We start from the raw sequence: 13,046 nt of genomic DNA, 5'->3' as shown, positions 1-13,046 counted from the left end.
TGGAAGGGGCAGGGCCTTGGACAGAAAGGTGCGGGCTTGGGCGGAAGGGGTGGGGCTGGAGGTCAGCCTCCCCCAGCCTGCCCATCCATGCTGCCTGGCCCATGCCATCACTCCAGTGGTGATTTAAGGGCCCAGGGCTCTGGCCGCTGCTGCAGTAGTGGTGGTGGTGGCCGCGAGCATAAACATAAATTAGTTTTTGGACAAGTTTCTAATGATAACATATTGCTCATTTTTTACAGGCTGAGTCCAGCATGCTCAGCCTTGTAATGCTAGCAACATAGACAAGATCCCCAAACTGGAAATCCTGGCTCTTGATAGCTCAGTGTTCTTGATCAACTTTTTGCTTAATTTTCTCTTTATACACATTGCTGTCAGAAGTTAGGCAGGGAAACAGTGCAGATTTCACATGAGAACTCATTTAGCAGGGGTTTCCCCTGAAGCTCTCCATGTATAGTTGAGCAACATGCCATTAGTATTTTTGGCTATTCTTTCTCCCAGTCCTTTCCTTCACTGTTAGCAGTATTGAAAGCTTTTTTCAAGTAACAATGAAAATTCTCTATCTATTTGAATCAAATGGAAAGGTCCTTCTGTGTTTGTTTCCACAATCTTGAAAGAATTTTTCAATGAAATTATTCACAGACTGTTGTCCATTCTCTGTAATGACTTCAAAGGGCTCTCCCAAACTCTCTCCTTGAGTTCTTCTCATGGTTTTTGGTGTGAAATCTGTGATTAAAAGTCCCTTGTAGTGTGATGTCTAGCAGTCAGTTGTGAAAAAAATGAAATATTACTGTATGAGTCCCAACCAGATCTAGACCTAGTTTTATCCACAGATCACGTGGTATGTCTAAAGATTGTAGCAGGCAGTCATCACACAGAAGTTGATTTATTACAATTTCTGATCAATTATTCAACATCTGAGTGCCAGAAAAGCCATACAGCACAAAATGTGTTTAACAAAAACAAACAGTAACTGGGGTCATCTTGGAGATTGGAATCACAATCCAATCTCCTTTTAATACAATACCTTCCAGGGTATACAGTTAATTTGTGGCTCTCTGAAATGGAATTCTTGTCCATTGTTGTGTTTGGCCATTTTCCCAATTGTCAAATTTTATAACATTCCCTTAAGAGGTCATCTTGCTAAGAACCAATCCTTAATTCCACCGGAGCTAATACTTCCAAATGTGATTTACACACTGTGTTCTGTTATTAAGTCAGAGGTAGTTATGGAAGCTGAAGTTATAACAAAGAGTATGAATGTCTCCGACTGTCCCTCTTAATCATGGCCCCAGTTCGGAAAAATCAACAGAATAAAACCGGAGTCCTATTTCTTTATTCCAAGCTGGAGTATTTCGTCAACCAGCCTGCTTTGAACACTTTAATTTTTTCAAAGAAAATGCGTTGGTCCCCTAGAGCACCCAGGTCATATTGCTTTTCCTGTGACATGTGCAATAGTAAAATGTGATGGTTGAAGTCTCCATCCTAGTTTCTGGATTTTAAGTGGTAACACAGTAGATTTACTATAATTGGACATGTGACTTAGGGGTTTAAGATCAGTCATTCACTTCCTCAAACATATATATGAAATAAAAGGATCTATTGCCTATGCATGGCCAAGAACTTCCCTTTCAATTTAAGAATAATATCTTTCAGTGTTTTATAATTTCACTCCCATTTGACACTTTTTTCTGTTCAGTCTTCAGTTTTGAAATATTCACCTAAGAAAACCAGAGGATCCCCTGAAGAAATGCAATTCTGGTACAATTGCTGGTCTTGGTGCTTTAGGAACAGCTTCCACCATCTTAGGAACAGCTGATTGTATTAAACCTGATCGAAAGGGTCACAAATATTGGTATTTCATTGGACATTCAAGCGTCTTTCTTGAAATTGATCAAAAATTTCCTTCAGTCTTTCTTGCAGTTAGTCCTCATTATCAGCAAAGATAACCAAGACATCCATATATCAAACAGCTCCAGGTAAACTACACTTGAGGTAAACTATTTAGTACTTGTTGATAGATGTTTGGCTGCATGTGTGTGTGTATTCTTTCAGAGTGCTGTCCCAGCTTTGTGCAGATAGCAGAGATAGCAGATTTCAATTGAACTGCCCAATAAATCCACCGACTCCATTTTTAGCAAAGGTACCCAGCCAGGTTTATTGTCAATGAGGCATGGTCCTACTATCTCTCAGACTTTACAGGACCACTAACACATGTATGCCCATTACAATGGACCAGCTCAGTGAATGGCGGGACTCTCCATTCCCCCCTAGGGCAGACCATGATACCCCCCAGAGATACCTCTTTATACCCCAATACAAACAAGTTACGTACTGCCCCTCTGACGTACTTAGGTGCCACCCTCTGATGTATCTAACCACTACCCATTATCTTGTAGCTGTTGGTTCAATCAAAACTTCTCTATCCATCATGCTGTCATCCTGACCTTATTTTTAGGATGGGTCAGCGTGTTCCTCTTATCTTTGGGGAATGTGTTGGTATCGTGATGTTCTGGTACCATCCTTCTGGAATGTGTTGGCATGAATGCTCTGTGCCCACCACCTCTTAGGAATGTGTGTTTTTGCAATATCAGCCCTGTTCTTCCCAGATTCTGTGAGCAGGGCCTGCCTCTGGCTCACAGTTTAACTTTGCTTTATATCAGCAAAGCTTTGACCACTAATTTAGCCCAGGCCTCATGCCTGATACCAGGCTTCTGATACAAGGGCTTATGTTTCAGGCCTTCTTCCTACTACAGTACTGAATCCTTTTTATAGGCTTCAGGAGCACTGTAAGGTCCAAAATGAATTTTAAAGACTCTGCAACAGACACAGTGAATTAAAATGGCAGATTCTTGGATTCAGGTCATTACACAACTTGCCAGACACCTTCCCAGCATCAAGTTTAACAAAAACTTTTCAGTGGTTCATGGCATGGAGAATATTTATCTTTTGTAAGTACAGAGTGACACTCTCTAACCACAGGTTTATTGAGTTTTCTTAACTTTGGTCTTCTCAAAGTCTGATCTCTTCATTGTCATTTCTGACACCCATTTTGTCCCCTTCCTATGGGGAGCTGCCTGGCCGAACCCTGAGCCTAGGAGCTGGACATGCTAGGCGCTTCCGGGAGCCGCCCAAGGTATGCGCTGCCCCGCCAGAGCCCGCACCCCTCACCCCCTGCTGCCCTCCAAGTCCCTCATCCCCGGCCCCACCCCAGAGCCTGCACCCCCAGACAGAGCCCTCAGCCCCTCCCACACCCCAACCCCGTGCCCCAGCCCGGTGAAAGTGAGTGAGGGTGGGGGAGAGCAAGAGATAGAGGGAAGGGGGATGGAGTGAGTGGTGGTGGGGCTTCAGAGAAGGGGCGGGGCAGGGCCGTGGCCTCGGGGAAGAGGCAGGGCAGGGGGGTGGGGAAAGGATGTTCAGGTCTGTGCAATTAGAAAGTTGGCAACCCTATATGTCTCTGTGTGGGCTGCAGCCAGTCAGCCAATCAGACATACCTTGGCTCTCACCAGCACTGGGTATATTGCAGGGTGACTCCAGCATACCTCCAGTCTGGGATCTTCCCCCAGAAATGTATGTCTGGTACTGCCCAGCCCTCTCCTGAACAATACAAACGGATATAAAGTCCATTTTATTAATAGAAATTATATGCACAAATCTTGTTCTCCCAAATGGAGTTTCCCAAACAAACTTTCATTCACATAATAAAACAAGTTAATTAACTACAAAGCAATAGATTTTAAGTGAATACAAGTTATGAGGCATAACAGTCAGAAATGGTTACAAGACAAATAAAGATAAAACACAACTAGTGCCTAACTTAACAAACTATGTTAAATTCAAAGCCAAGTTTTTATCATCACAGGCTCTAACAGTCTTACTGGCCAAACTTCTGAGGCCAGGACCCGTTCTTTTGTTTAATGGCTGCTTCCTTTGTTCCTTCTGGTACAGTGAATCAATGGGCAGATAGAGTAAGACAGGAGGACCGGGGGGCATGGAGTGCTTGTCCCTCATTTTTATAGTATCAGTCCCCTTCTTGGAAAACATTTCCAGCTGAGATTCAGGAAACAGAAAGTCTCCAGGAAAGGATGTTTCCTGCTATTTTTCCTCACCTGTTTGAGGTTTCTTTGTCCACCCTTCCTGCTTCATGACTCTGATTACTGCTTAAATGCAAATTAGGCAGAGCACACATTTCTTTGTTTGAAACGGATGTTTGCTAACCTCAGTTTGGAACATGTGTTAAGATCACCATACAGTGGAATCTTATAATTTCCCAGACAATGTTGACGCACACATTTTAGCAGGAAATATTGACCAGCAAATTATGAATTTTCAGGTGATACCTTACAAGACATATTTTGTACAGAGATTATAACAACAGTGTGTAGGGTGTGGACACAGGAGTACCTTCTGTCACAGCCGCCTACATCTGAGCTCATAAAATAAGCTCCTCTGCCTCTGAGTCAATGCTATAAGAGAGCTCACACTTTCCCACATCAATCTTGGGACTCTTTTATTTAGGAGTTTCTTTATTTTCTTCCTTTCTGCAAGCTTTAGCATGGTGTCCCCCCCCCCCCTTTTTTTTTTTTTTTTTTTTTTTTTTACTGTATGTTCATTTAGCACTCCTTTTCCCACATTTATCTTATGAATGCATAGACTGGCCACAGTACTAACAAATACCATTATCATTTACTGTGCATTTCATGCATATGCTGAAGATTTATTTTATTTATTAAAACAACTGTTAGCTGTGAGCCTGCTCTGTGTAAATGCTCTGATCTGCAGACACAGCAGAAAGAATTCTACATTCTGCCTGCGCTGACTCAGACAGTCCTGCCATTGCCGCTACCATTTTCTATATTTAAACTCAACTGTGATGGCTAGAATTTTTCCTGTAATGTTTTGCGAGCACACTTCCCAGTGAGTTGATCTCTAATTACATATGATTCAAATATGTCAAAAATGACAAGACTTAGCTAATTCCCTCAATATATTTACATAGGGGTAGATGGATTTGACAGCTATGTGCATTCTCTGTCTGAATTTGCACAGTTCATATACTATGTTTTATATGGAATAGCATAACCATCTAAAAGCACCTTTGCATCTTCAAATATATTTTTTCCTCCGTGTAAGTCTCTCTCTGTCCTTCTTCCGAGTGCTAGGTCCAAATTCAACAGTTACTCCCAGGCTTTACTTGATTGGAATTCAGCCTGCTTCTGACTTCTCCTCCTGCCTTAGAAGGCTACTCCCAATCCTCCTAGCCAGGTAACTCCCCGATCTCAGGGTCTTCCCTGCAGGATTCTTTCCTCAGACTCTGCCACAGCTTCTTGAGCTTCCCCCCGACTATCTCCAGCTTCCTGCTGCACTTTACTGGAGAATCAGCTGTCTTCCATCAGGCCCCATCAAGGCTGTAAAGGCAGCTTGGGTGGCTCCCTCACTAATCAGGATTGGCTGGCCCCAAGTCTCCAGCCCTTAAATGGCAAGCCACCCTGTTTCAAGGAATCTCTTAATCTGGTTCGTGCTGTTATTTTGTTAATATAACGGTTAAATGAAACGCCTGAAGCTTTAGACTTGCTGCTTGTTTGAGAATATAACTGTGCAATCAAGAGAAAAGGATTTGTGAAGGTATTTGGGTAAATTGGGGCTTCCCATCTCTCCACCACTCTTACCTTCCAACTTGACTGCAACTGATCTGTGTGCAGAGAATAAGACATAGATGGATTCCTTCTTCTCCTGGGACATTGCCAATGGACTACATTAAGCAGATCATAAGGTGAATGAGGGTTGGAGCCTGCAGGACCAAACTCCTGCTTGAGTTGGGAAGGGGGGACAGAGAGAGAGCTGAGACACTTTCCCAGCTTTGGGAAAAAAGGGCTGGGAACTCCCTACCAAAGCGGTGAGAGAGCCTGAACTGGGGTTGAGGCCCAGAGGGCCAGTATGTAAGGACCCCAGGAGGCAAATGTTTTAATTACCTTTGGACTGAGTGAGTTATTAAGGGACTCTGAAGAGGGGAACAGAGGCATGGTGCAGTAGACTGACCTGTGGCCACTAGGGGGCACTCAGGAGGCAGCCAATCCCTTTTACGGTCCCTAAATTATTTATGCTTTTGTGTCTCTCCAAGCCACTCCCCCTTCTCTTACCATCTCTTGCATTTCCTATTAGTCACATACAGTGTGCCATAGTCGTCTCCTGCCTGGATCACCTCTGCTGGATACGGGGATTCCCATTCTCACTGCGGGCAGCCTGGCTTCCATCCCATTGGGAACAGTCTTGTGTCTACATGCAAAGGTGACAGGGAAATGGCAGGCATCTTGGCTGAGATCAGCTGGTGGCTTCTGTCCTGCTGAGGAAAATAGGAGATAGTGGCCATTTTTTCATAAAAGCAAAAACTATGAGAGGGCCCCAGATTTTCCTGGGAACATGGCAGCTTTAAAAAAAAAAAAGCATATAGGTTCACGAGACTCATGTGTGATTGGGCTACTTTGAGACTGTCCAGTCATGGCTCTTAATGCAGATCCTGTGCTGCTGTGCACTAAGTCTGCTGGTAACAGCAATGGGGGTGGAGCTCAGTGCTCTTTGTATTCTGTTCTGTCTCTCATTGTAGGTGCTGATGAGCTGAGGCTGGTGAATGGAAGCAGCCCCTGTGCCGGGAGAGTGGAGGTTAAACACCAGGATCAGTGGGGGACGGTGTGTGATGATGGCTGGAACATGGCAGCTGCTGGAGTTGTCTGTAAGCAGTTGGGATGTGGAGCTGCTGTCAGTGCCCATGGGATGCTCATTTTGGAGAAGGATCTGGACGGATATGGCTGGATAACATTGTCTGTCGTGGTACTGAGTCTGCTGTCTGGGCATGCGAACACAACAGTTGGGGTGATCATAACTGCAAGCATAAAGAGGATGCTGGCGTGACCTGTTCAGGTAAGGAATTGGCCAATTCAGTCCTAAAGGCAATTCCTCTGAGAGAAAAAGGCTTGAACCCAGAGGTGTCATGGGCCTGTGACCCTAATGAGAAATTAATTAAAACTAGAGTAAGTTCTGTAATTATTATCCATCTTACTGGATAGTTTAAAAACCTTGGGTGATTCCTATCAAACGAAAATTCCTATCTCTGAAGGGTTTTCATTATCCCACTCTTCATAGTTTCAATGCCATGTCTTTCATTTTCCTTTTAATGGTGGCAGAGGGGAGTTTAGCCCAGTTGCACGAGGCTGAACCATGGACCTGCGGGTCCTCACAGGGAGAAGACCCTGATCTGTCTGGCAACTTCTCTGCGCTGCAGGGCTGAACATCTTTGTGGTGCAGTTCACTTAGCCAGGTCCAGTGCTGCCTGCTGTACAGGGCACTGTGGCTGATTCCTAGAAACAGAGAGCAGAGACAGGATGAAAGGCACCCACATGATCGTGGGGAGAAGGGGAAAGGGAAGAGGCAACTAATGGCCCTGTCCCTACCCACACAGATTTGCAGCTGCAGGATCAGATTTCCCCCATTTCCCATTCAGCTCCATCGATGGGAACTGGAGGAAGATTATAAGAAAGTAGGACTTCCCTCTATCCCCTTAATAGTGTCCCCCCTGCTCTCCCTGCCCCTTTTATTCTCCCTCCCATTGGAATCCCATCCATACCTTCGTCAACAGATGTCTACCTGGTACTATACTTCCCCTCCCTGCTCTCCTTCCTTAAGCATGTAAAAACCTGGAATTCCTGTTGCAAGGGAAATTACAAAAGTAATAATAAATAATTCTTATTTGGAACAACAAATTAGAATTTCAAAATGTCTGTGTAATGGGAATGCTGAAATTTAATTTCAACCTTATGGAAACATGTTTGTTTCAACTTTACCTGCTCAACTATTATGTATTATATATAAAATAAAAAGTTTAAGTTAAATGTTTTGATAAGGCTGAAATGAAATATTTTGACCTTATCAAGTCTTTCTGATAACTTTTCATCTAAAATTTTGACAAAATGAGTCTATTTCTGCAGAAAGTTTTGATTTTTGTCAAAACTAGCTTTTTCAGATGGAAATCTGTTCCATCATAAAAACTTTGAGCAGCTCTACTCTTTCCCCTAGGTGTCCTAATTTGTGCCTCCCTAGTCTGTTCTCTCTCTTCTCCTCTTCCAGAGATATAGATCTCTGTCTTTTCAAGTCCCTCCCTCTCCCTGCCCTGAAGGTCTCGTTTTCTCTCCTACAACCCCATGCGTGGTCTTCATCTCTCTTCAGAGCATAGAGTAATAGAGATGAGGACTCCTTGGTAGAAATTATATCAGACTACTCCCTGCGCCAAGGAGTGAGATTGACAGACACCTCAGGAAGGAAGGAAGTATGAAAGGGAGCGGGAGAGTGGAAGACCGATGAAAGAGTAGAAAATAGAGGAAAAGTAGAAATGCAGGGAAAGAAGAATGGAGTCAAATCATTCTCCTTTATCTGGATCAGCTGTTAGTCTTGCATTTCCATTTGATTGGCTGAAGTTTAAGCCACTTGGCTCATATTGGGTGTACACAGGTAAAACAGTCCATTTGCAGGTTCCATAGGAGGCTTAGACCGTGGAGAGCTCAGCGTTCCTCTGTCAGTGTGAGCAAGTAACTGAACACTTCCTCAGAGTTGGTTCCCTGAGATGTAACTAGCAAGGAAGAGCTCAGCTGCCGCTCAAACAGGCAGAGAGGAAGCACTAAGCAATTGCCCTTTGCTGCCCTGCTGTTCCCCTCAGGGGTTCCCTCCTTCCTAGGGCTGGATTAACCTAATACAGGAGCATAGGCTCACCAGCCTCTGAAGCAGTATCACTCTGTGTGTGCGGTGGTGGTAGAAAAAGTCAAGTATGCATGAGCTTTCTGAAGAGATAGTGGGTCCCTGCCATTGCCACTGGGGCATCAGGCTGGCTAGAACCTCCGTTATTCCCCACTCCCTCTCTTCAGGTAGGCTGGGGTCTGGTCCAGGACAAAGGTGGTCTCAGGTCCCCACCAATCCAGGACAGGACCCTGTGTGTGTGGAGGACAGCACCACACACAGTCACCTGACACAGCCCTTTGCTCTGGGACATGGGGGGTGCCATACACAGGGCCCTCTGCTCCAGTAAGTGGAGGAGCAATGGCAGGCTGGAGGCCCCCTCCATTCTAACCCCTGCTACTCCCCAAAGATCTTTAGGGCAGCAGCATCAGAGGCAATGGGCTTGACCCGGTTGAAGAGCAAGAGTGAAAGCGCTAACCCACAACTGCTTCAGAGGGATAGCATAAGTGATCTCTGTGGAGAAGGGAGGTCCGTTGGTACCTTATGATTCAACCACAGAGGACTCTTGAAAAGAGTTTTTTTAACATGGTTTGCTTGAATAAATTTCTGTCAATGGAGCAAGGATTCCTTCAGAGCCCTGCCTCATTCTAAATGCATCAATACATTGAATTAGATGGAGTTTTAAAAAAATTATTAGTACAGTTCCAAGTTGTTACATATGCAGATACAGTGATGATAAAATATTGGAGATTATTTTTAAAACATCTTTATCATTATTAAAATATTAGTGCACATGAGCAAAATACATTTCCATGGCCTTATAACTCAGCCAAATCAGAGTGGATCATCACCGTTTATACCAACTATATTCTCTCCAAATTTCAAGGTTTTTGTCCTATTCCACTGAGATGCCAGAACTGTTCAACAAGCTCAAAAGTGTACTTATTTCACTGCTGTCTTTCTCAAAAATACCTTGCTCCACCTTTTTAAAAGATTCACATTTGACAGAGGACAGACCTGGAAAATTTCAGGCCAAAAGGTGGTAGTTTAACAATGCTATAAGCAACAGAAAAAGTGTTTTATGATGCAAAATGCTTAGGCAACATTGAGTAGAGGCACAAGTTATACACACTGCTAAGAATGCCAATGGCTGCTACCCCAGCAATGAAGTCTACCCACTTATAAAGCTGTACCTTCACAGAAAAGCAGGAACTGCCATAACAGATAAAAGGTCTCCTGCCTGTTTGAATGTATCTCAGTGCTGGTATACAAGAAAGTAAACTTAATTTTAGTCAAGTGTGAGGGAGATTATAGGATGTCAATGTAACTAACACATGGATTTATTCACGGTCTAGGACGCCTTGAGCCCCAGCTGATTGGAGGGAACACTGCCTGCTCAGGACGTGTTGAAATAAGACACGGAGACACATGGACCACAGTCTGTGATTCACACTTGGACCTCCAAGCCGCCAGTGTTATCTGTAATGAATTAGGCTGTGGAACACTTGTATCCACCCCAGGAGGAGCGCACTTCAGTGAAGGATATGGGTCAATCTGGTCTGAGAAGATCCATTGCTTGGGGAATGAAACACACCTTGTGTACTGTCCCAGAGCTCTGCATCCTAATGAGACATGTTCACACTCGAGTGATGCCAGCATTGTATGCTCCGGTAAGGGTTCAAAGTGATGGCTTTAAAATATCTATAATGTGTCCTACAGCTGGGGTGCTCAGCAGCTCTCTAAACAGATCACCATATTTTCCCCCTGAGAACCCACAAGCCTTTGCATTACTGGTTACAGTGATACTTCAACAGACTCCTGACTGCTAGGAGGGGTGACTCTACTCTCTCTTCCTCTCCCAGTGCTCTAGTTGCCAGGAGAGGACAAAGAAGAGCATTATTGTCTCTATCCCTTGTCCTTCTGTTGAAGTGGAACAGTTCTGCTCTCCTCTTCCCTACTGAATGTGGTGTTCCAGCAGCGCTCTCACTCACACTCTGTCTCTTCCTGTCCCCTCACCTCTGCCACAAGGTGCATGCTATTCAGGGCTTCTTGGATGCTAAGCATGCCCTACTCTGCCATGTTTATAAAGGGAGTGATATTGTGTAAAGGTCAAAACAGAAAACCAAGAATTGGGAGACCTGATTTATTTCCCGCTCCGACACTGACTCTGTCACTCAATCTTTGTTGCAGTTTACTCATATGGAAAATGGGGATAATAACACTTCCCCCTCTCCATCCTATTGTGAGGTTTAATCCATTAATTTTTATAAAGAGCTTTGAAATCCTTGGACGTATGGTGCCAGAGAAGCACAAAGTATTATTAATTTAAAAACTTGCACGATAGAGTTGCTAGTTGCAGTCACCTTTATTTGCTACTGCCCTGTAACTGTCTGTACTACCCATTGATACTGATGTAAATGTTATGAATAATTGTGTACAAAAAGTCTACCAAAAATTAAGATTTTGCATCCAAAATTGCAGGAAATGCTAACAGTAAGGTTGCTCATGCAATCTTAACTCTGCCCCCTTATGCTTTATCATATAATATTTAATTACATGATCACATGCTATTATTTCCCATGCTATCTTGCCTCATCTATTGTGTGTGTTGTCCCTTTATCTCACACTTTTGTGCTTCATAAACTCACCTGGCTCCTATAACATTCCCATATTATTATTGTTATTTAACAGTTATGTTTAGGGCCCTACCAAAATCACGGCCACGAAAAACACGTCACAGACCATGAAATCTGGTCTCCCACTGTAAAATCTGGTCTCTTGAGTGCTTTTACTCTATATTATACAAATTTCATGGAGGAGACCAGCGTTTCCTGGGGTCTTGACCCAAAAGGGTCAAAATTGGGGTCTTGACCCAAAAGGGAGTTGCAGGGGGGTTGCAATGTTATTTTAGGAAGGTCATGGTATTGCCTCCCTTACTTCTGCAGTGCCTTCACAGCCAGAGAGCAGTGGCTGTTTGCCAGGCACTCAGCTCTGAAGTCAGCGCCCCACCAGCAGTAGCAAAGAACTAAGGGTGGCAATACTATACTATGCCACCCTTACTTCTGCACTCCTGCCTTCAGAGCTGGGCAGCTGGAGAGTGACGGCTGCTGACTGAGGGCCAGCTCTTCAGGAAGCAGCACAGAAGTAAGGGTGGCAATACCACACCATGCCATCCTTACTTCTGCACTGCTACTGGCAGCGGCTCTGCCCTCAGAGCTGGAGTCCCAGCCAGCAGCCGCTGCTCTCCAGCTGCCCAACTCTGAAGGCAGTGCCGCTGTCAGCAGCAGTGCAGAAGTAAGGGTAGTAGTACCACCCCACCCCCCCACCTCCTTTTTGGGTCAGGATTCCTACAATTACAACACTGTGAAATTTCAGATTTAAATAGCTGAAATCATGAAATTTATGATTTTTAAAATCCTATGATTGTGAAATTGACCAAAATGGACCGTGAATTTGGTAGGGCCCTAGTTATGTTGCAGTAATGTCTAGAAGCTGCAACCAGGTCGAGGCCCCATTGTGCTAGACACTACACAGACATAGAGAAAATAACAATCCCTGACACAAAGAGCTCACAGTCCAAAACATAACAGGGGGATGAGACAAGCAAACTGGTCAAGATACGAATGGGAGGAGATGGTAATAAAAATAGTGTGTGCACAATTTTGTACCATTATTCATAGTCTGTGGAGCCAGAAGGGCCACCCAGACCATGGTCTGACCACTTTTTGGCCAGGCCAAACCTGAGTGGTGCCGTGACCCTGTGTGGCAGGTTGCAATGCTGTTCACTCACATTAGGAGGGTGTGAGTATAGGGGCTCATGGGCCATAGGGGCTGCTGGTAGGTGAGGGGCACCAGAGAGGGGAAGAGAAGGGTCAGGTGGGGGAGGGGGCTAATCTGTGTTTCCTGCACACACACTTTAATGGCACTCTGTAGCCCATGTTACAGGACAGTAATGACAACTCACCAGTTGCCTTACCATTGTCAGGTTGCATGTTGCTCTATGAATTATGGAAAAGGTGAGTTTTGAGGAGGGACTTGAAGGAGGATTAGATGATGGTGTTATGGATTTTGACTGGGAGTTTTTCCTACTCAAGGGAGGATCATGCAGAGATGTTTAAGGGAGAAGCAAGAGATGAAGGCTGCCTTCATTGGCAGAGCAACAGTGGGAGTTGTTAGCTTGATATGTAGAGTTAAGCAGATAATTGATTTTTTCAGTTCAATGACCAAAAATAAACACCTGAAAACTAAACAAAATCAAATTTAAAAACATTGTTTTGGGCCAAATGAAACATTTTGTTCATCCCAAAATAATTTTATTTCAGTTT

At 44.2% G+C, this 13,046-nt stretch overlaps 1 protein-coding gene across 1 annotated transcript in view; it reads left to right on the top strand.

The window, feature by feature from the left end:
* Positions 1-10,408, top strand: part of LOC117873899 (scavenger receptor cysteine-rich type 1 protein M130-like) — a 32,785-nt gene extending 22,377 nt beyond the window's left edge. Inside the window, 3 exon segments of the mRNA XM_034763826.1 lie at positions 6,602-6,763; positions 6,766-6,915; positions 10,077-10,408. Of these exon segments, the coding sequence (XP_034619717.1) occupies positions 6,602-6,763; positions 6,766-6,915; positions 10,077-10,408 (644 nt within the window).
* The last annotated feature ends 2,638 nt before the right edge of the window (positions 10,409-13,046 follow it).

This window comes from Trachemys scripta, chromosome 1 (genome assembly GCF_013100865.1).
Source record: "Trachemys scripta elegans isolate TJP31775 chromosome 1, CAS_Tse_1.0, whole genome shotgun sequence".
Taxonomy (NCBI): domain Eukaryota; kingdom Metazoa; phylum Chordata; order Testudines; family Emydidae; genus Trachemys; species Trachemys scripta.
This window is presented reverse-complemented; position numbering and strand designations above follow the sequence as displayed.